Source organism: Podarcis liolepis (genome assembly GCF_965112155.1).
Source record: "Podarcis liolepis genome assembly, chromosome: 15".
Classification (NCBI taxonomy): Eukaryota; Metazoa; Chordata; class Lepidosauria; order Squamata; family Lacertidae; genus Podarcis; species Podarcis liolepis.
In genome coordinates this window covers 9,742,424-9,765,604 of record NC_139566.1, presented here as the reverse complement: position 1 = coordinate 9,765,604, position 23,181 = coordinate 9,742,424, and the positions used below count along the sequence as shown (strand labels likewise).

At 49.2% G+C, this 23,181-nt stretch overlaps 1 protein-coding gene across 2 annotated transcripts in view; it reads right to left on the bottom strand.

Annotated features, from left to right (window-relative positions):
* Positions 1 to 1,337: 1,337 nt before the first annotated feature.
* The window catches only part of ATP8B2 (ATPase phospholipid transporting 8B2), a 59,119-nt gene continuing 37,275 nt past the window's right edge, over positions 1,338 to 23,181 (bottom strand). For both annotated transcript variants that reach the window (XM_083476969.1, XM_083476968.1), the window contains 13 exons: positions 22,784 to 22,972; positions 20,230 to 20,345; positions 18,962 to 19,126; positions 16,657 to 16,768; positions 16,139 to 16,244; positions 14,554 to 14,698; positions 13,292 to 13,475; positions 12,298 to 12,521; positions 10,413 to 10,496; positions 8,725 to 8,955; positions 6,893 to 7,031; positions 5,793 to 5,923; positions 1,338 to 3,964 (listed from right to left, as the gene is read on the bottom strand). In XM_083476969.1, the coding sequence (XP_083333095.1) occupies positions 3,659 to 3,964; positions 5,793 to 5,923; positions 6,893 to 7,031; positions 8,725 to 8,955; positions 10,413 to 10,496; positions 12,298 to 12,521; positions 13,292 to 13,475; positions 14,554 to 14,698; positions 16,139 to 16,244; positions 16,657 to 16,768; positions 18,962 to 19,126; positions 20,230 to 20,345; positions 22,784 to 22,972 (2,132 nt within the window). In that variant the 3' untranslated portion in view covers positions 1,338 to 3,658. The remainder of the gene's footprint in view (positions 3,965 to 5,792; positions 5,924 to 6,892; positions 7,032 to 8,724; positions 8,956 to 10,412; positions 10,497 to 12,297; positions 12,522 to 13,291; positions 13,476 to 14,553; positions 14,699 to 16,138; positions 16,245 to 16,656; positions 16,769 to 18,961; positions 19,127 to 20,229; positions 20,346 to 22,783; positions 22,973 to 23,181) is intronic.

Sequence of the window (23,181 nt, the reverse complement as noted above, 5' to 3'; positions counted from 1 at the left end):
TACCCATGGTTTAGTCCAAACCCCTGCAAGGCAGAGAATCTTTCACTCAATATAGGGTGCTCAAACCCGGAGACTTTAAGAGCTTCCTGCTCTATTAACTGAACTCGACCCCCCTATAGGAGGGCAGCTGCATACAATAAAACTGAGCTGCCTGCTTTCCAAAGGCGCAGGCTTGCCCTATGTGAAGCCTCCTTGGGCAGTGGCAGTGTACCTCCACACAGGTTTATTGGCTGGGAGTGGACGTGCAAGGGGTATTTGCAACCGTGATGCTGCTAGAGTCACGGCTCCCCCTCCCCAGAGAATCCTGGGAATTGTAGTTTAAGGGCGCTGAGAGTTGTTAGGAGACCCTTATTCCCCCTCACAGAACTACAATTCCCAAAAGCGAGCCGGGGTGCCAACTTGGAATAAAATATTGGGCAGGGCAGGTAAAATGGAGAGAGAGAACTAAGTACAGTGGTACCTCGGGTTAAGTACTTAATTCGTTCCGGAGGTCCGTTCTTAACCTGAAACTGTTCTTAACCTGAGGTACCACTTTAGCTAATGGGGCCTCCTGCTGCCGCTGCACAATTTCTGTTCTCATCCTGAGGCAAAGTTCTTAACCCAAGGTACTATTTCTGGGTTAGCGGAGTCTGTAACCTGAGGTACCACTGTACACCTGCTTGACCTCCTTGGAGGAAAGATGGAGATATAAACTTCACTCCTTTCCTTGGCCTGATCCTGGCGGGGGTTTCCCTTGCGCTTCTTCCTCCTCCTCTCGAGTAGCCCAACATGCAGGAACAGTGCGGTAATAAATCTCCAACCTACTTTGCAGCCACGAGATGGGGGGGGTGGGCGAGAGAGCCGGCGAAGAAGCCCACCCACAGTTGAAATCTTGAAACCGCAATGTCCAGATTCAATGGTTCTTCAGGGTTTCCGTCTGCATGTGGGTCTGCTTGGGACATAGGTGCCAGCTCCCTGGGTGCTCCAAGCACCCACAAAATTCCCCACGAAGGTGCCTGGCACCCACAAAATTTGGTGCCAGGGCCATGCACATCGCATTGCACCCAGAGCAGGCCTGGAGAACCTCCGGCCCCCCAAAGCTCCCCACCTGGCCCTCAGGACTCTCCTGAGGCCTCCACCACCCAGTATCTCACTCTCCTTCTGGGTTTCTGGCTGAAATGTGCCCTTGACAGCATTTAGCAAAAACCAATGACTGCCAAATGACTTAACCCCCCACCAGTTTATGCCAACAGCCAGTCGAAGGAGTGACCGCATGGGATTTAGGGCGGATGTGCCTTTCGCCCCCTTTTCCGGACTTCCTGTCCTTTAAGCAACAAACACAGAAAGACACGACGATAGCTTTTTTTGGTCTTTTTTAAGAAAATGCAATTTCTCTTTATACCCATAAAATGATACAATTCTGCCAAGTATAGAAATATGTAATAAATTATATGGAATGTCCCTCGGTCCTTGCATGGCACGGCTGCCCTGCTTATAAAGCCCCTCTCACCCTGCACTCCCCCCCCCAAAAAACCACACACAATAAAAATAAGGTAGTCCATGGCAATCCGCCCACCCCCCCGGTTCCTAACGAACTTTTCTCTTTGGTATCGAAGTTGGGTTTTAGGCAAGAAGGGGGACGGGTGAGAGGCAGAGCTAAAATGTCGCTGCTGCAAAAAAGAGGCCCCTGTCTGTGCCTCTAAGATTTGGGGGGGGGGGAAATAAAATTTTGGGGGTATGCCAGGAAACTTCAAAAACTGAGTAGGGGGTGGCCCAAAGTCACACAGCAGAGTAAGGGAGGAACCCACCCACAGAGAAATCTTAAATTTACTGGCTTTTCCTTATCCCGACAGTGGCAAGGAAACTTGAGAGGCCTCCTAGGCCCCAACATTTTGGCCTATGAGGCTGTTGGGACTGTTGTTTGGGTCAAACCCAAGACTGTGTATGTGTGTGTCTATATAGACACGATAGAGGTGTATGTATTTTAAAATTTGCCATTTAGGATTGAAGTGCAAGCCAGTGGTGATCCTCTTTGTATCCACTCCAGAGTCAGACCAACTGAAATGTGCCCAAGGTGGCCAGAAACATTCGCTTCAGTAGGTCTACTCTGAGTAAGGCTATCATTACATACAACGCCCCAGTTCCTAGTATATATCTGGAACAGTTCCACGAGGCGCGTCCTCACACAGCGACTCGCCACAAGTGCCTGGTTTGTTGTTTTTTTTAATGAACTTTTGCAGGACAAGTAAGCCGTCGGGACGTTTGCCAGAATAAATGTTGCTTTGTGGGAGGGTGGTGAGCAAACTGGGTGCAAAGGGCTTGACGCCCTCTCACATCCTTTGCGGGCTGCAGTAGCAAAGCCCCGAGCTGAGTGCCAGGATGGGGGAAGCTGTGGCCCCAGAACAGCCCAGCCGATTCCTCATCCTTGGCCAGCACCACAACAGGTGAAGTCCCTTGTCTTCCCATTCTCAGCTCAATATTTGCCCCATCCAGTTAGCTCTGCTGTGATGGGTGGGCTTCTGCTGGTGGAAACCAGAGAACCGGCAAAGGTGGTTGGTTGGTTGGGTGTTTAAGAGTAGGGAGCTGCTTGCAAGCCGAGGTCCTACGTTATATAAAAATATTTTTTTTCTTTTTCTTAAACTATTTCCTGCCTTGGGAATAGCAGACCCAAGGGTGTAGACTCTGGGGTGCAGACAAGAGGGCAAAAAATAGCAAACCAAGCGGGTTCTTCGAGGGGGGGGGGCGAGAGAAAATAGCCAATGTGTTTCAAAGCTTTCCCCCCCGCAACCTCTTCCCCCCCCCAAAAAAGGCAATCCATGCTCCAGGCATCTTGCTGGAGGCTAGCAACCTCTTGTGCCCAAATTCTTCTCCCTCGCACTTGGGGTGGCACAGCTCCTGCGGAAGCGGGCACCACGGATCTCCCAAGCCGTGCCAGTCCAACCTTGTCCTTTAAACACCGCTGCCCAGTGCCCGAGGGAGGCACCCCTAGAGAACTTCCAATGCCAATGTGGAATAGAAAAAAATAATAATCTTTTTTTTCCTCCTTTTTTTTTTGTAAACGTGGATCGTTTTCTTTCATATAGATCTGTATATATATATATATTTTAAAAAGACACGATTAGATGATAGGAGGACAAGGCATGGAGGGGGGGGTCGAAAGCGGGGTGCAGGGCCCCCGCCCCCCCAATCTTTCGCCCGCCGCCTCTTGACGCCAGGCTCCAGCCTCCGACGCACCTTTAAGCGCCCCCAACCTTCTTGCGCCTCCAAGCCAGATACATTCATGTGCGGTTCAGGGAGACGTCACTGGGTTTTTCATTCTTGGAAGAAGAAAAATAGACTCCCTTTTGCACAACAGTTCAGGGTAACATCAGTCTGAGGGGTGTGTGTGTGTGTGTGTGTTTGGGGGTTACACCTGTGCACCCCCTACCCCAGCCAGTGACCTGTTTGCCACTGTAAGCCAGCAGTCAGTTATTCTTATGATTATTATTATCATCATCTTTTTGGTTATACGGCCGCAAGCCTCCTAGGCCTCCTCGATCCATCCGGTAAGATCCGCATCTCTGCGGCTACCGGGGGGGGGCAGCATTTCTGGCCCGTGGGGCAGCCCTCCCCGCCCCTCCTGAGGCAGGGAGTTCCGTCCGTTGCGTGTGTCCGTCTGTCTGTCCCGGGACCTTCCTCCTCACACCTTCAGCGTCTTGTCGGGCCCACCCCCACTAGGGCTGCTGGCCACGCTGCTGTCGCCGCCACCGCCGCCGCTGCCCTTCTTCTTGCGCAAAGTCTCGATCCAGCTAGCGCTGGGGCGGCCGCTAAAGCTGGAGAGGGCGAGGGAACTGAGGCGCATGTTCTTGCCGGACATGATGAGCTCTCCAAAGCCTTCCTGGTGGGAGAAGGCGTAGCCGGAGCGACGAGATCCCACCCGGCCCACCCTCCCCATGCAGCGGTGCTGGGTTTTCTGCTTCTTCCTCACCAGCTGGGTGTAGCGCACCTGAGGGGGGGGGGGATGAGAAAGCGGGGAGGAGGGGAGAGTCAGAGGCAGCAAGGAAATCTGTTTCCCCCCCTCCTTTGTGGGGGCACCCATCAGTCTCCCCGTCCCCATATTCCTCACGACAACCCTGTGAGGCACGTCAGGTCGAGAGAAAGTGACTGGCCCCAACATCACACCTGGGGATGAGTGGAGATTCGAACCCAGATCTTCCAGGTTCTAGTCTGAGACTTTTAACCACTACGCCAGGTTAAAGGCCTAGGCTGAGGCGATCTGTATTCTTTTAAGAAGTAGGAGGCAACTGCCCAGGGGTTATGAGTTTGAACCCCAAAAAGATTGGGCAAAAAGATTACTGCATTGCAGGGGTTGGACTAGATGACCCCTGTGGTCCCCTCCAAATCTGCAGTTCAACGATTCAGCAATCTGAAGAGCGCCGGGATGATTGAGATTCAGAGTCTCCTGCTCCATCGACTGAGCTATCCCACTTACTGTTTCAGACTACATCTCCCATCAGCCCCAGGCCATTGTGTCTGTAACTCTATGGGCGTGCCGGCTAGAAACCCATGGGAGTTGTAGTCCAGAAATGATCGTGCCGGCTGGGGCTGATGGGAGTTGTAGTCCAAAATAGCCACGCTGATCAGGGAGGGTGATGGGAGATGTAGTCCAAAACTTATGGAGGGCATCCGGTTGGCCGAGGCTGGCCTTGCCCAATATGGCTGCCGGCAATATCCCAAGGATTTGGGCTGGGGACTTAAGTGAACTGGCACCTCTCAGGGCAGACAGATGAGACCTGCTAGAAGCAGAAGCTTTAATGTGGGATTATAGAATGCTTTATGGTCTGGTTGGAAGAGCCTTTGGGCATTTTCTGCATGTAGCTACCTGGGCAAGAGTGTCGTCAGAAGCCTTGATGTGCCACGATGGAGTGGCAAGGGCGGGTCACAAAAAGAGTTGGATCCAAAACCTTACAGATGCCCTGCTTTACGTCAGTGTCCCGTGTTAATACGCAGAGAGATGCTGTACAAAACAAACCCTGAATAGCCACTGTCGACATAATAGATAACAACCGAGCGCAAGAATGGCACTTCTTGTTTTATTCCAATCTCTCTGCGCTCTGGTTATGCTCGACAGGAGTTGAGAATCATATTGAGTTGGAAGGGACCACGAGGGTCATCCAGACCACCCCCACCCTGCAACGCAGGATATTTTGCCCAACGTGGGACTCGAACCCACAACCCTGAGATTTAAGAGTCTTATGCTCTATCTGCTGAACCATCTCATTCTTTTTTTTGCTTGCATCAAAACATATTCATTTTAAAAAAAATAATACCGTATTTTTCGCTCTATAAGACACACTTTTTCCCCTCCTAAAAAGTAAGGGGAAATGTGTGTGCGTCTTATGGAGCGAATGCAGGCTGCACAGCTATCCCAGAAGCCAGAACAGTGAGAGGGATCACTGCGCAGCGCTCCCTCTCGCTGTTCTAGCTTCTGGCTTAGCCACAAGAAGCCTCTTCATCGCTGCACAGTGATCCCTCTTGCTGTTCTGGCTTCTGGGATTCAGAGTATTTTTCCCCCTGTTTTCCTCCTCCAAAAACTAGGTGCGTCTTATGGTCTGGTGCGTCTTATGGAGTGAAAAAATACGGTAATTAAAAAGAGATGGAAATTTAGAACCTGAGTTTGCCAGGGAGTGGGGGGGCTGGCAGACAGACAAGGTGTCTACCTTGCAGGGGAAAGGAAGGAAGGAAGGAAGGAAGGAAGGAAGGAAGGAAGGAAGGAAGGAAGGAAGGACCTCTCCCCCATCTTCCATTTGGGATCCCTCTGCACCCAAACTCACCGTATCCGAGAGCTCAGGCTTCAGGTCCAGCTTGAGGAACCGGAAGGCGACCACTGGCATGATGCAGACGACGGTGGTGAGGGCAATGGTCAGCCACACGGCAGGCTGGGCTAATGTGTTCTGGGCATTGCCTGGGCAGAGGAAGGAAAGCAAGAGGTCAGGGAGAAAGGGAGAGATTCAGAGGCACCTCTGATCTGGGAAACAGGGGAGCTTACGACAGCCTGGACACCAGGTCCCCCTCCCATCCCCTCCCCTGTACAAAAGTGTAAATGAACTTTCCCATAACGCACCTTGGCCACCTCGCAGAAATGTCCCCTTTGTGGCTTAGGGCCCTCATATTTATGGGACCGCCTCTCCTGGTATGCTCCGCAGAGGACCTTAAGGTCGATGAATCATAGTTTAGAGGTCCCAGGCCCTAAGGAAGTTCGATTATCCTCCACCAGGGCCAGGGCCTTCTCAGTGATGGCTCCAACCTGGTGGAATGCTCTGTCTCATGAGACCAGGGCCCTGCAGGATTTAACTTCCTTCCGCAGGGCCTGAGCTATTCCGCCTGGCTTTCAACTTAGCCTGATCTTTTATTCCCCTTCCTTCCCCCCTCCCCTTTTTATGAAGATTACCAGCTCTGGGATCCCACAGCTAATTCTCCCCTGGTCTCCTCGCTGGCCCAAATAGGACTAATTTAGCCAGTTAGCCCTGGTGATCATCTAATGTTTATTGGATGGATTTCCTCCCTAAATTGATTTTGAATTCTGAATTTATCGTTATTCACGTTTTATACTGTATCTTATGCTGTTTTTTGTTGCATCAGTTAAGTGTTTTAAATTTGTTGTTAGCTGCCCTGAGCCCGGTTTTTGAACCGGGAAGGGCAGGGTATAAATAAAAATTAATTGTTATTATTGTCAATGCACGGCTGCTGGCCATACAGCAGAAATCTCCCAGAATGCACAGCCCTTGGGCCCCAGTAGAAATCTCCCAGAATGCACCACCTTTGTCAATAATAGTTCTGCAACGAGGCAAAAAAATGAGGCATGTGTGAGAGAGGGCAGGGCGGAGAGAGAGGAAGTTGTAGACCCAAACAGAGAAGCAGTCTCCAGACTCACCCACAAAACGGAACTGGTTGGGGAAGAGCTGGAAGAGGCCGTCGCTGTGCATGGCGAAGAGGATGGCAAAGTAAACAGCCAGGCTGCCCCAGATGAAGAAATGGTTGATAGCCGTCCAGAATCCTGTATCCAGGCCAATCTGTTGAGGGGGGGGGAGAGAAGGTCGGCACAGGGGCTTCCTGTGGGGCGAGGGACGGCACAGGCGCTTCCTGCCACCCCACAGCGGAGAAAGGTCCACTGAGCATATGTGGAGTGCTTTCCCACCACCAGCGGTGCAGCGGCAAATTCAGAAGCGCAGGGTCCCTTCCTGATTTTCACAGTGACACCCCCTCACAGCCAAGCCTCCTTTCAAGATTATACAGTAAACTCATAATAACGCAATAATTAATAATTGGGGATGCGTTGCAATGATCCCCTTTCACCAATGCCAAGGGCTAGTAGAAATCTCCCAGAATGCATTGCCCTTGCGGAATGGACGAAATTCAAAGACTATTTAGTTAAATACAGTGGTGCCTCGCAAGACGAAAAGAATCCGTTCTGTGATTCTCTTCGTCTAGCGGTTTTTTCGTCTTGCGAAGCAAGCCCATTGACGGATTAGCGGATTAGTGCTATTAGCAGCTTTTAGCGGCTTATCTGCTGATCGGATCAGCTGATAAGCGGCTTAGCGGCTTAGAAAAGGGGGGGGGAGGGAAAAAACCAGCAGGAACTCGCAAGACATTGTCGTCTTGCGAAGCAAGCCCATAGGAGATTCGTTTTGCGAAGCACCTCCAAAATGGAAAACTCTTTCATCTAGCGAGTTTTCCGTCTTGCGAGGCATTCGTCTTGCGGGGCACCACTGTATGCTAAGATAATTTAAATAGAAATACTTGCAAATAACATATAGACTTAGGATTTAAATATGTGAAGTTATAGAATAATATGTTTGAAGTAAAGATGAAAAGAAAGAAAGATGGTGATTAAGTAAATTTTATGAGAAATTAGTTTTGGAAAACTGTTACAATGATATAGATATATATATATACATGTATAGATATAGATATATTCAGCCAGGGGGATTTGAGGAAGTCACTTAACAATGTTACTAAGAGTGGATTAAATACAGCTAGGATTTATGTTTGTTTGTGTGTTTACAAATTTTGAGAAATTAATAAAAAAAAATTGAAGGGGAAAAAAAGAATGCACTGCCCTTGGCCACCGAGCAAGAATCTCCCAGAATGCACTGCCTTTAGCCCCCTAGCAAAATATCTCCCAGAATGCACCACCCTTGGCCCCCTGGGCTCATGCAAATGCAAATACACCTTGGATAGAACAGCTGTTTTACTCACAGCAGATAAGGACTAGAAAGCCAGGACTTGTGGGAGATATATACAGTGGTGCCTCACAAGACGAAAAGAATCCGTTCTGTGATTCTCTTCGTCTAGCGGTTTTTTCGTCTTGCGAAGCAAGCCCATTGAAGGATTAGCGGATTAGCGCTATTAGCGGCTTATCTGCTGATCGGATCAGCTGATAAGCGGCTTAGCGGCTTAGAAAAAGGGGGGGAAGGAAAAAAAACCAGCAGGAATTCGCAAGACATTGTCGTCTTGCGAAGCAAGCCCATAGGAAATTCGTTTTGCGAAGCACCTCCAAAACGGAAAACTCTTTCGTCTAGTGAGTTTTCCGTCTTGTGAGGTATTCGTCTTGCGGGGCACCACTGTATATAAATATATCTATATATATAGATATACCTATATATAGATATATAGATATATAGATATATAGATATATAGATATATAGATATATAGATATATAGATATATATGTTGTTGTTGGGGTGGGTGGGTTTGTTGTCCTACCTGCACGCTGACGACGATGACGAGGGAGGTCGCCACGGTGACGGCAAAGGACTGGTAGTCGGCCAGGTGGGAGTTGTCGCTGAAGACCCCGTAGGGGATGAAGAACATGAAGACGGAGGTGTAGATCCCTTGAGCGATGCAGATGAAGAACTCCCGCTTGTTGAAGAGCAGGTTGAGCTGCCCCGGTTCGTACAGCTTGGGGTACTCCAAACTGCGATGCTCAGGCACATCCTAGGAAAAGGGAGTGGGACAGGGCTAAGCCGTGAGGCCTGAGGGCAGGACCACCCCAAGTGGGGCACGCAGGCCAGGGACGGACAGGGACAAAAATTGGGCGTCACACACTCAAAGCAGATTCGCCAGAGGGGATAGACACACACGCACAGAGAGACACAAACCAGAAGAAGTTGGCCATTCAGGCAAAGGGGGCACTGCTCCATCAATATCTAACCCAGGGGTTCCGAAAGAAGAAGAAGAGTTTGGATTTGATATCCCACTTTATCACTACCTGAAGGAGTCTCAAAGCGGCTAACATTCTCCTTTCCCTTCCTCGCCCACAACAAACACTCTGTGAGGTGAGTGGGGCTGAGAGACTTCAGAGAAGTGTGACTGGCCCAAGGTCACTCAGCAGCTGCATGTGGAGGAGTGGGGAAGTGAACCCGGTTCCCCAGATTACAAGACTACCGCTCTTAACCACTGCACCACACTGCCCCCCGGGGGATAGTGGGATTACCTGGGGAAGGGTGTTAGGAGGCAAGGGGGCTGCATGGGGACGTTGGAGGTGTAAAGGACTTTGAAAAGCTGGTATCGCTGGATCAAGCCCATTCATTGTGTTGAATTAAACGAAATACTTCTAACTGGATTTTTAATAAAAGTGCCATAATGCAACTTTTATCTTCCCTGGTAGGTCATGCAAACTGCAGTTCTCAGTACAGTGGTACCTCGGGTTAAGAACTTAATTCGTTCCGGAGGTCCGTTCTTAACCTGAAACTGTTCTTAACCTGAAGCACCACTTTAGCTAATGGGGCCTCCTGCTGCCGCTGCACGATTCCTGTTCTCATCCTGAAGCAAAGTTCTTAACCCGAGGTATTATTTTTTGGGTTAGCGGAGTCTGTAACCTGAAGCGTCTGTAACCCGAGGTACCACTGTAATGCTTTTTATAGGATAGGGAGCACTGGGAGAATTGGTCTATGGAACCAGGGGGCAGTCGCTTGAACAGTTTGGAAACCACTGACCCAAGCTAAGGATCTAACCCACCGATCTAACCCTGTGGCCCTTGCGGGACTTGCAGCGTCCCTGACCATTGGGGCCGGCGGGAGTTGGGAGTCCGACAACATCTAAATGCCCATGGGGTTCCCCACCACCACCTTACCCCCCTGTAATTACATTTGAATTTGATAGTTCAATAGGAAGAGCATGAGACTTTTAATGTCAGAGTTGTGGATTTGAGCCCCACAATGGGCAAAAGATTATGTTGGACAAGAAGATGATCCTCGTGGTCCCTTCCAACTCTACAATTCTAGGATCCCTGATTGGTTGGGACATGACGGGTGGGGAAAACATGTGGGGCCCACATCTGAGACAGCCATGGGTTCACCGCCCCTGCCACTGGTCCATCTGGCTCACAGCAGCCTTTGCCAATCTTATGCCCTCTAACCGCTGTATCACACTGCGGAATTAACATGACTGACCTGGTCAAAGACACCCATGGCGAGCACTGGCAGCGAGGTGTAGACAATGTTGTACAGCGTGATGAAATATTGATCGTAGACAGTCTTTGAAAAGATAAGAGGGAGAAATTGAGAGACCAGGGAGAGGAGAACAAAAGGAGTCTTTGCTGCCCCCTGCAGGCCCGCTGGTGTAAAACAAAACCCAGTCACTCAGCTGGAATTTCTGCATTTCCATAACATTTTACAGTAGCTTTTTTGGGGGGACGGGGAGTAGGATTTTCAAACCTCCAACTTCATCAGCCCTCAACAACATCAAGTCCCTAATCAACTCGGGACCCAAATAGCTGAAAACCAGGCCCTCCTAGTTATTTCATTGCCCTTAGATCATGAGTAGGCAAACTAAGGCCCGGGGGCCAGATCCGGCCCAATCGTCTTCTGAATCCAGCCCGCGGACAGTCCAGGAATCAGCGTGTTTTTACATGAGTAGAATGTGCCCTTTTATTTAAAATGCATCTCTGCGTTATTTGTGGGGCATAGGAATTTGTTGTTTCCCCCCAAAAATATAGTCTGGCCCACCACATGCTCTGAGGGCCCCTGCTGAAAAAGTTTGCTGACCCCTGCCTTAGATGGTTGAGGGGTGGCAGGACAGGGCCTTCTCTGTGGTAGCCCCTAAGCTGTGGGCCTTCCTCTCCACAGAGGTGCGTCGGACAACTTTATTACCCAGCTTTTGGAGAATTCTGAAGATGCACTGCTTTATTATTATTATTATTATTATTATTATTATTATTATTATTATTATTATTATTAATCCTGATTGCAAGTTGTTTTAAACTGTTTGTGTTTCAGTTGTTGTAAAATTCCCTGTGACCTTACGGTGAAGGTCATCACCAAAGAAGACTGGCTACTTAGCAGGGTGGCATGATCCCCTTCACTGCATGATCCTTGATAGGCTGGGATCACCGGTGTGGCTAATCCACGACAACTCTCCTTTCTCTCGGGGTGAAATTGCTGCCTTCAGCGATGCATTTAGTGACTTACTCAATCTACACCCCACCTTTTTCCTCCAAGGAGCTCAGGGTAGGATGAGTGGTTTCCCCCCCCCTCCTCGTTTAATCCCCACAACAACCCTAGCTTAATTCATTTGGCTATGGCAGGGATGTCCAACAGGTCGATTGTGATCTACTGGTCGATCCCCGCGAGGTTTTGGTAGATCACGGTTGATCTCTGGCTCCCTTTCATTAGCATCGCTAAAACTGACTCCTGTGCCACCCCCATGCCCCGCCCTCCATTGTTGTTTGATCTCTGGAAGGCGGAGTGTTCTCTGTGCTGCTGTTTTCACCCAAAAAGCTCAACAACTTTGAGCTGAATTCCCAAAAAATGTGGGTAGATAATAATAATACAGTGGTCTATTAAACATTAAAAGCTTCCCTAAACAGGGCTGCCTTCAGATGTTTTCTAAAAGTCTGGTAGTTGTTCTTCTCTTTGACATCTGGTGGGAGGGCATTCCACAGGGTGGGTGCCACTACCTAGAAGGCCCTCTGCCTGGTTCCCTGTAGCTTTGCTTCTCGCAATGAGGGAACCGCTAGAAGGCCCTTGGCGCTGGACCTCAGTGTCCGGGCAGAACGATGGGGGTGGAGACGCTCCCTAGATCACTGCCAGCTTTTAAATCTGAAAGTAGATTGCAGTCTCTTGAGAGTTGGCCACCCCTGGGCTATGGCAATCAGGTAGCCAAATTAACTGGGCCGGATAGCTTTCGTGAAGCCATCCCCTGCTTTCCGTGACCCTGATAGGCTACGCTCACTCAACGTGCGGCTCATCCAGGAAGCAGGACGAAGCATGAGCCTGGAGGAAGCCGCCACCACGGACCCCCGCCCCACCCACCCCTCCGATTCGCCAGCCGAGTCACCTGGGCAGAGAAGCCGCAGAAGAAGCCGAACCAGAAGTGCACCATGGTGAAGGCAAAGTTCTTGTAGAAGAAATAGCAAAGGAATTTGCACATGCGCAGGTAGGACCAGCGCCCATGGACCAGCAGGAGGCGCTGCAGGAACTTGAACTGCGAGAAGGAGTAGTCCGAGGCCAGCACTGCCTGGATGCCCTCCTGGCCGCTGATTCCAACACCGATATGGGCGGCTGGCGGGAACGCAGGAAACGGAAAGAGGGGTAAGGGAAAGACAGGTTACTAAGGCATCCCAAGCTCAGATGCCCCACCTTCCATCTTAGGAAGGACAAAGCACACGTGGTTCTCTCTGTTTCTAAAACAGGAGAGAGGAGACTTTTTCCCATATAGGTAAAGGGACCCCTGACCATTAGGTCCAGTCGTGGCCGACTCAGGGGTTGCGGCGCTCATCTCGCTTTATTGGCTGAGAGAGCCGTCGTACAGCTTCCGGGTCATGTGGCCAGCATGACTAAGCTGCTTCTGGCGACCCAGAGCAGCGCACGGAAACGCCGTTTACCTTCCCACCAGAGCAGTACCTATTTATCTACTTGCACTTTGATGTGCTTTTGAACTGCTAGGATGGAAGGAGCAGGGACCAAGCAACGGGAGCTCACCACCGTTGCGGGGATTCGAACCAGCAACCTTCTGATTGGCAAGTCCTAGGCTCTGTGGTTTAACCCACAGCGCCACCTGCACCCCTCTTTTTCCCATATAGAGGACCACATTTCCTTCCAAGAGGCCACATTCCAGCGGTAGGCAGTGCCTCAATCCATCAGGGCAGCCAATTGGCTCTGCCTCTCTCTGGAACTTTCCCACCCTGCAAAGGCCTTCGTCACGGAAGTCTGCTTATTTCCTCCTCCCTCCCAGCGCGTTTTCCTTTTGTGCTGTGGCATTTAAAAACAAACAAACGCATCCGCAGAACTAAAAAGACAAAAGCTCACGCAAGTGCCGCCCTGGGACTCACTCTTGATCATGCTGACATCATTGGCCCCATCGCCGATGGCCAGCGTGACGGCCTTCTTGTACTTTTTCACCAGCTCTACCACCTGAGCCTTCTGCAAGGGGGTGACGCGGCAGCAGATGACGGCTTTGCAGGCGCAGGCCGTCTCCAGGAACTCCAGCTCCATGTCGGCCTCCAGGGCGTGAGCCTATAGGGAGAGAGGCAAGTGAGGGATGCTCAGTACGACCTGCTGAATAACTGGATTAGGCCCTGGGCAGATTCCCTGCAGACAAAAAGGTGATGGGAATGGTAGCTCCAGAGGGGAACTATAGTTCCCAGGATTCCTTTTGGTGGGGGGCAAGTCGTATGTGTTTAAGAGGTGACATGATGGAAGCTTATAAAATGAAAGCATTACATGGAGGATAGAGAATAGTTTCTTTTTCCCTTCCCTCTCTCGTTACTCTTATAACTTACAAGCACACAAGCCAAGTGCTGGAAGGTCCAGGGCAGCTAAAAGGATTTTAGAGTTAAACTGTGGAACTCACCGCCACAGGGGCAGTGATGGCCACCAATCTGGATGGCTTTAAAAGAGGATTGGGCAAATGCACAGAGGAGAAGCCAAGGCACAATGCCTATGGTCTACCTCCACTGCCAGAGTCATTATGCCTCTGAATACCAGGTCCTGGGGATCTCAGCTGCTGCTGCGGTCAAATCTAGCATGCAGGCTTTCCATGGGCACCTGGGAGCAGGATGTTATCCAGCAGGCCTCAATCCCACATGTCTATCATCCAGACAAGCAAATAACCACTCCAGGGAAATTATTATTACTATTATTATTATTATTTACAGCCCTTCATCCAAAGGTCACAGGGTGGTTCACAACATGAAAACACAAAATTAAGCATTAAGATCAATTCGACAGTGTAAATAACTTTTGATGGATGTAATAATGGAATACTGAATGGCTCGATTTATTTAAAATATGCAGGGATTTATGTTATGCAAATGAACCATGGAAGGAGAAGAAGGGAAGTCACTGATATTTTACGGTTGGTTAAATGTATATTCTAAATTTTAAAGCAGAAAATTTAATAACAAATACACACACACACACACACACACAATGTGTAAGTGTAGCTGCGAGGGGCAATAGTGTCTCTCAAGGACTCTTCGGGCCCTTAAACTACAGCTCCCAGGATTCTTTGCTTAAAGAGGTATTAAAGTGCTTTAAATGTATGGTGTGAATGCGGCCTAGGTACCGCCCCCCCCCCCAGGCGCCCACTTACCAGGCTGTGCCCATTGATCACCAGGGCGTATTCCCCAGCCACAGCCTCCAGCACGGACGTCAGCTTTGAGGCAGAGAGCTTCTCCTGGTAGGTGAACCCATTGCCCACGGAGCGGGAAGAGTCCACCAATTTCTCTCGAGCCTTCCTGCCGGAGAAGGTGGGGAGGAAAGCGGGCGGGGGATAGGATTTGAGAAGCAGCCATGGAAAACCAGCCAAGGACTCAACTGCCTTCTTCCCAAACCCTCTAGGGACAGATTCAGAAGCTCAGAAAGAGCTGCAGCAAACCATTCCTGTGAGTTTTTGTTGTTGTTGTTCATTGGGCTTGAATGTTACCTTTCCGTTTGTGTGGCTTGGAAAGGGGCAACGGGTAGCACAGAGATGAGAGAGAGAGAGAGAGAGAGAGAGAGAGAGAGAGAGAGAGAGAAAGAAGAAAGAAAGAAAGAAAGAAAGAAAGAAAGAAAGAAAGAAAGAAAGAAAGAAAGAAAGAAAGAAAAGGAGAGAGAAGGAGTAGCAGAGAGAAGGAGTAGCAGAGAGAAGTGTGGAAATGAGAGAGAGAGAGAAAATAGAATACCGTATTTTTTGCTCCATTAGTCACACTTTTTTCTTCCTAAAAAGTAAGGGGAAATATGAGTGCGTAGAGGTAGAGCTGCACAGCGCCTGTCCTGCGAAGCCGGAGGAGGAAGAGAAGGGTCTCCTTCTGTTCCTTCTCCAGCTTCGCTGAAGGGGCGCTGCCCCCTCTCCCTCTCTGTGCAGCGCCCCTCCTCTGGAGGCTCAGCGCCCCTTCAGCGACACGCCTGTCCTGGAGGCTGGAGGAGGAACAGAAGGGACTCCTGTTCCGTCTCCAGCTTCGCTGAAGGGGTGCTGAGCAGTTCTCCCTCTCAGAGGCAGGGGCAGCCTTCATCCCGCTGTCCTCAAGAGGCTTGGCGCGGTTATCCCAGAAGCCAGAACAGCCCCACGGTATCCCAGAAGCCAGATCCCTCTTGCTGTTCTGGCTTCTGGGATTCAGAATAATTTTTTCTTGTTTTCCTCCTCCCAAAACTAGGTGCGCCTTATGGTCTGATGCATCTTTTGGAGCGAAAAATATGGTAGAATACAATAAAATAGAATAGAATTTATTATTTATACCCCACCCATCTGGCTGGGTTTCCCCAGCCACTCTGGGCGGCTTCCAACAAAGCATTAAAATACAGTAGTCTGTTAAAGATTAAAAGCTTCCCTAAAGAAGGCTGCCTTCAGATGTCATCTAAAAGAGAGAGAGAGAGAGAGAGAGAGAGAGAGAGAGAAAGAAAGAAAGAAAGAACGGGAGAGAGGGAGAGGGATAGAGAGAGAGAAGTGTTGCCCCTGACCATTTTTTGTTTTTGCCCCACCCACTGCTGTCTTTAGACCTGTCCATTTCACGAATCTGGCCCTAAGAGATCACCACTGTTGGAACACCACCAGTAGCAGGAAACGCACCTTGACTAGCCAACAGAGCAGCACTTTCTGCTTGCATTCAATGTTTGGTGCCAGAGAAATGGAAAAGCAGGGAAAGCCCCTAATGGAGGGGCCACCACCAAGGGGGCCATGCCCACGGGCCTCCACTCACCGCAACTCCTGCCGCACCTCCAAAACCGTGTGCCCCGTGATGATGAAGACCTCCGTCATCTCGTCCGTCAGCATCTTGCAGGAGTAGCCGATGTTCACAGCCGTCTCTGAGGGAGGAGAGAGAGGGGTCAGGCCCGAATCAAAACCCAAACCCTCCAGGAGTTAAAATTTTCAAAACGGGGCCCAGAGAACCTATCTCAAATGGCAGAGCCACAGTTCCCTGGAAAGGGGGACCGGTGGTTAAACCACTCGGGAACTGCAGCTCTGTGAGGGAAAAAGGCAGGGGGTCTCCTAACAACCGTCAGCACCCTTCACAAAATGGCAGCTCCCAGAATCCTTTGGGGGGAAGCCATGACGGTTTATGGTAGTATCACAGCGCTTTGAATGTACCGTGTGAAAGTGGATTTAGGAAGCCCCTTGGACCCAGCAAGCTGTGCCGTAATAAAGAATTGGGAGGACATTCCTGGTCGGGCTGCAAAATGGGACACGTTCCGCTGGCATTTGGAACAGCCGCCTCACCTTGCTTGTCTCCCGTCAACACCCAGATCTTGATGTTCGCCAGTGTGAGGAGGGCAATGGTCTCCGGGACGCCCTGCTGCAGCTTATCTTCGATGGCGGTGGCCCCCAGCAGCTGGAGGGAGAAAGGAACAAAAGGAAAAGTTACCTGATGCCACAAAATGGGAGACCTCTGACTGCCGGGTCCAAATTTGGCCCGCGAGGCAGCTCCTCGCAAACCACAGCCACCTGTCGGCATCTGCGACATCCCGCAAATGGCAGGAACACATGCAACAGTGAAGTAAAGATCAGGAGCTTAAAACGAGGGGCTCCTCTGGAAGCTCCCGATAAAAAAAAGGGCACTCATTTATTTAAAGCAGTCGATGCGGTTCCTTCCAGATATATTGCTGGACTCCCGGCTCCCATCATCCCCGCCCACTAGGCAAAACTGTCAGAGGCTGATGGGAATCCGGAGGGCTATTCCTATCAGGCTACCCCCTGATATGAATTATTTGTAGGTGGGTTTTCAGGGTCAAGCCTCCCAAAGGGTTATTTCGGCATATTGTTGTTGTTTAGTCGTTTAGTTGTGTCCGACTCTTCGTGACCCCCTGGACCAGAGCACGCCAGGCACTCCTGTCTTCCACTGCCTCCCGCAGTTTGGTCAAACTCATGATGGTAGCTTCGAGAACACTGTCCAACCATCTCATCCTCTGTCGTCCCCTTCTCCTTGTGCCCTCCATCTTTCCCGACATCAGGGTCTTTTCCACGGTGTCTTCTCTTCTCATGAGGTGGTCAAAGTATTGGAGCCTCAGCTTCAGGATCTGTCCTTCCAGTGAGCACTCAGGGCTGATTTCCTTCAGAATGGAGAGGTCTGATCTTCTTGCAGTCCATGGGACTCTCAAGAGTCTCCTCCAGCACCATAATTCAAAAGCATTCATTATTCGGCGATCAGCCTTCTTTATGGTCCAGCTCTCACTTCCATACATCACTACTGGGAAAACCATGGCTTTAAATATACGGACCTTTGTTGGCAAGGTGATGTCTTAAGATGCTGTCTAGGTTTATTTCGGCATACAATGGAAAAACCAACACGAATTTTAAAAATCCCTTTTTTGTTTGTTTGTTTAAAAAAGGGTTATCTAAGGTATCTAACTGTTGGAGATGCAATAGGGATAATGCTTCTCTAAAACATGTTTGTTTATAAAATGGCTTTTAGATTTTAGTGAAAAAATTCCCTCCAAAGAGGAGTGGATATGTAAAATAAAATACAGTGGTACCTTGGTTTACAACCATAATCCTTTCCAGAGGTCCGGTTGTAAATCAAAACAGGTTGTAAACCAAGGCGAGCTTTCGCCAATAGGGCCTCCCCCAAAAAATGGGTTGTAAAAAAAAAAATGGGTTGTAATCCAAAAAAAGGGGGACACACTTCCGAGTTTGATGTGGTTGTAATCCAAAATGGTTGTTATCCAAACCAAGGTATACAATTGGCAAAAATAACAGCAGCCATAAGGTGACAATCAAATCAAAAGTTAAAACTACAATGGAAATGCTTTGAAGAATATCTACATAAACACTGTTCACAAAACAATACGCTGATATGTATAGACTAAAACTGTAGAGTGTATAAGAAGAGCGATGTTTGACTTGAGATACGGAAGGAAGTTAAGATAAGGAATGCAATGTTAAGATTTAATATAATCGAGAAGAGATATCGAGTAGTGGTGGAGGGGAGTCAAGGGTGGGTGGTGGGACTACGTATGTAATTTTATTTATATTTTCTTTATGTTTTTTTCCTTTTGTCTTTTTTGTATCTTTCTGAATTGTTTAAAATAAAAATTCATTATTTCCCCCCAAACAAACAGCTTTTAGATTTTAACACGCCCTGGCCCAACACAATACACCTGCAGTTGCAATTTATGTAATACATGAACAACTAGATTTTATATTTTAAAATTGTAAATAAATAAACATAAAAATAATAATTTAAAAATTACCACTCAAGCAATAAGAACAAGAATGAGCAGCGTAAACAAATTACGCTAGTAGGACTACAAGAAGTTTTGTAAGGAGAAAAGTTAGAAGCATTGCAAAGTAGAGAAAGAATAGAGATATTAGTTATGAGTTAAATGTAACTGTGGAAGTAAGAAATGTATATTTACTGAATAGATTGGAAAATTTTCAGATGTGACAGATGGAAGTCAAAAAAATGGTATAAGAGATGAAAGTATGTTTAATTACTGTTAAAAATGATATGCCGGAAAACTAATAAAAAAATTATATGGGAAAATAAAGAACAAGAACGTGCAACACAGCGGTGAAAAACACCAACCATCATGTCGTTCTCTACTTCCTCGTAAAGCTGGGCCAATCTCTCCTCGCGACCCTCGCCGGTGGAACTGGCTCGCTTCAGGCGCTCAGCCCAACCCGCGTAGTAGCTTTCTTCGAGGTCCCGATAGGCCAGCACCAACGTCCGTAGACCCTCGCCGGCATATTCCTGGAGGTGGAGAGGAGAAGAGAAGGAGGAGGTGGAGAAGCTGGAAGCACTTTTTTGCAGATCACCGTGGTTTGTCCCCAACTCAGTACAGTAATACCTCTTGTTACGTTTAAAGGTAAAGGTACCCCTGACCATTAGGTCCAGTCGTGACCAACTCTGGGGTTGCGGCGCTCATCTTGCTCTATGGGCCAAGGGAGCCGGCGTTTGTCCGCAGACAGCTTCCGGGTCTTGTGGCCAGCATGACTAAGGCGCTTCTGGCGGACCAGAGCAGCACACGGAAACGCCGTTTACCTTTCCGCCAGAGCGGTACCTATTTATCTACTTGCACTTTGAGGTGCTTTCGAACTGCTAGGTGGGCAGGAGCAGGGACCGAGCAACGGGAGCTCACCGTGTTGCGGGGATTCGAACCGCCGACCTTCTAATCGGCAAGTCCTAGGCTCTGTGGTTTAACCCACAGCGCCACCTGCGTCCCCTTGTTACGTTTACGTCAGGTTAAATCTTTTCAGGTTGCGTCTTGCGGCGACCCGGAAGTACCAGAAAGGGTTACTTCCAGGTTTCGCCACTCGCACAAGCGCTCAAAATGACATCACGCGCATGCGCAGAAGCGGCAAATTGCGACCTGCGCACACGCGGGTTGCAATCTGTTCATGTTACAAATGGGGCTCCGGAACGGATCCCCATTCGCAACCAGAGGTAACACTGTACGATTCTATTTAATTGTCACTTTTTTTTTTAACACGAAAGCATCCGAAAGGGGTTTAAAATGCAAGAATAGCAACACGAAACCCAACGTAAGAACAGCCTTTGAAAAAGAACCTAAAAATGCTGATCTGCAGAGAATACGTCAAGAGGATGGCTCACACCCCACCCCACCCCACCCCGTTAAAAGCAGGAGCAAAAAAACAGAGGACACACACACATTCCCAATCCCCCTTCAAATTAAGTCCCAAATGCCCAGGCCAAAAAGAAAAAGAAAAGAAAAAAGTTTGGCATCTAAAACGCCTCTATTCAAGTCGCCCAAAGTGGCAACCATCACTGGCCCCACAGAATGGCAGTCTTGCTTTCCACTCACCCCCTCTCTTGCTCCCCCCAAAACTACTTACATTCAGATGGTCAGTGGTGACATTATACAGCTCCTGGTGTCCTGGGTGAAGCCTCTCCAGCAAAATGGTGTCTGCTCCTTTGCAGTACAGCCGGATCTGCCCCTCGTGGTTCCGTACTTATGGGGAGCAGGGAGGGGAGACAAAGGGAGAGGAGACAAAAACCCCACAGATTTTAAGCACAATTTACTTATTGCTGCTTTAGCTCGTTTTTCCTCCAATGAGCTCGGGATGGAATATACCGCATTTTTCGCTCTACAAGACGCACCAGACCATAAGACGCACCTAGTTTTTGGAGGAGGAAAACAAGAAAAAAAATATTCTGAATCTCAGAAGCCAGAACAGCAAGAGGGATTGCTGTGCAGTGAAAGCAGCAATCCCTCTTGCTGTTCTGGCTTCTGGGATAGCTGCGCAGCCTGCATTCACTCCATAAGACGCACACACATTTCCCCTTACTTTTTAGGATGGAAAATGTGAGTCTTATAGAGCAAAAAATATGGTAAGTAGTTTCGAGTTAAAAAATGTTTAAAATAACCTTTTCTCAAAAACCAGGAGCTTTCCTTTTAGGAATTCTAGGTGCTGAAATCCCAAAAGAGTAGAAAAGACTATTTGTGTATGCGACCACGGCTGCATGGATGTTACTGGCCTGGAGATGGAAGGAAGATAAAATCCCTATCAGAGAAGATGTTAATGGACTATGATGAAATGGCTAAAATGACCGGAAGTGTCAGAAATCAGGAAGACCAAAATTTTAATAAGGAATGGGGGAAATTTTACAACTTATCTTAAAGTTGTAAACAGTTAAAATCGTTAGGAGGATTGGAGTAACACTTGTAGCTTAAGGTTGAATTCTGGACATACTGGAAGAGGTAAAGGATTTGGAGTATCATAAAATACCCGGGAGGAAATGATTAATAATAAGACCCACAAAGGGGAGGATGGAAGTCTAAGAGATTCCTTGGAATCCAGTTTTTATGTTGTATGTGTGACTGTAAAATTTCAATCTGAAAAAACCAAATAAATAAATTTCTGAAAAGAAAAGAAATATATGCAGTTTCTTCCTCCTGCTGTATTTTATCCTCACAACCACGCTGTAAGGTAGGGCAAGCTGCAGCGGGGGGAGGAGGGGGGAGAGAGCAAATGAGTCTGATTGGCTGAAGATAGAGACCTGAAATGAGTCACAGAATCAAAGAGCTGAAAGGGACCCTAAGGATAATCTAGTCCGACCCCCTGCAATGCAGGGATAGGCAGTATGTCCCATACGGGGATCAAACCTGCAACCTTGGCGTTATCAGCACCACGCTCTAACCCAGGGGTCTGCAACCCGCGGCTCCGGAGCCGCATGTGGCTCTTTTACACCTTTGCCGTGGCTCCGGGGCGGATACTAGCGAGGGGAGGAGGCGAATTGTGCACCCCAACACTCCCCACTGTGGCGGGCGCTGTACTGGCTGTGACGTCGCATGGGGGCGGTGCGTGCGTTAGTCACGCACCGTCCCAACGTCACCTTCCCGCCCGCCCGCTACATTGTAAGGGGCATGTACGCTGGTCACTGCATTGAAAGGGGGCATGTACGCTGGTCACTGTTTTGAAGGGGAGTGAAGAACACACACACAAAAAAAGGTAACTTGTAAATTTAACATTTCTATGAGGAGGAGTAATTCTGAGGGGTCAAACAAAGGAATAATAAAAAAGTGACAAAAAAAGGTTATTTTTATAATGACGAGTTTTGCGGCTCCCAGTTTTTTTTTCTTCGGAAACGGGTCCAAGTGGCTCTTTTTGTCTTAAAGGTTGCAGACCCCTGCTCTCACCTGTGGAGCTATCCAGTGAGTCTACCCTCTCTCTGTGGCTACAGACTGTTTTTAATCCTGAATTTCAAATTGTGGTAACCCGGACTTGCTGGAGAAGGGCGGGTGATAAAGTTAACCCATGCCTCCTGCCAAGATTTATACTCACGCCAGCCATGTGAGGTAGGATAGGCTGAGAGAACATGGAGAGGCACCACCAGCCCAGAGGTCGGCAACCGAAGGCCCATGGGCCGGAAGCGGCCCGTGAGGGTCGCTTAACTGGCCCATGAGCCGCCCCCAAACTCAGCCGCCCACTCGGTGAGTCCCCACACACTGCGCTAAATTGGCGCAGGGACTCTCTTCTGCGGCTCCAGAAATCGCGTCTGCGCATGCCCAGACGCTGAAAATCGCTTCTGCACAGGTGCAATTTTTGGCATCTGGGCATGTGCAGAAGCAATTTCTGGCATTGCAGACATGCGCAGACGCAATTTCCAGCGTCTGGGCATGCGCAGAAGCGATTTCCGGTGCTGCGGACATGCGCAGACACAATTTCTGGCATCTGGGCCTGCGCAGAAGCAACTTCTGGTGCCATGGACATGTGCAGGAGCGATTTCCAGCGTTGCGCTGCGCTTGCCCGGATCACGGAGGATCTTCGCAGGAGTGATCCAGCCCATGTCCGGTAAGCCTTGATGACCCCTGCACTAGCCCAGGGTTTGGTAGCCACTCCCCTGTCATCCCATCCCCATCTCCACCAGCGCCTCCCCCGTTCTCACCAATGACTGACATGCGCTTGCGGACGTTGTTGAAGTCCAAGATGGCGAGAAGCTGGTAGGTGACGGGCCGCCCCAGCTCCTGGATCACGATGGTCTTGGGGGTGCGTCCGCGGAAAACAAAGCCAAAGTTGCGGGAGGCGGTCACCAGGGCGCCCTCGTCAGGAGACTGGGCTTTGTAAAACAACTCCCCTGTTTGGGTAAAGAGGGAGAAGAAAAAGAGAGAGAGGGGAATCTGAAACTGGCGCTGCAAAACGGCTGCATTTCCTCCTGAAATACAGTGGGCGCTTAGGTTGTGAACGTGATCCGTGCGGGAGGCACATTCGCAACCCGCTGCGCACACACGGGTTGCAATTTGGTGCTTCTGCACATGCGCAAAGCGCGATTTAGTGCTTCTGCAC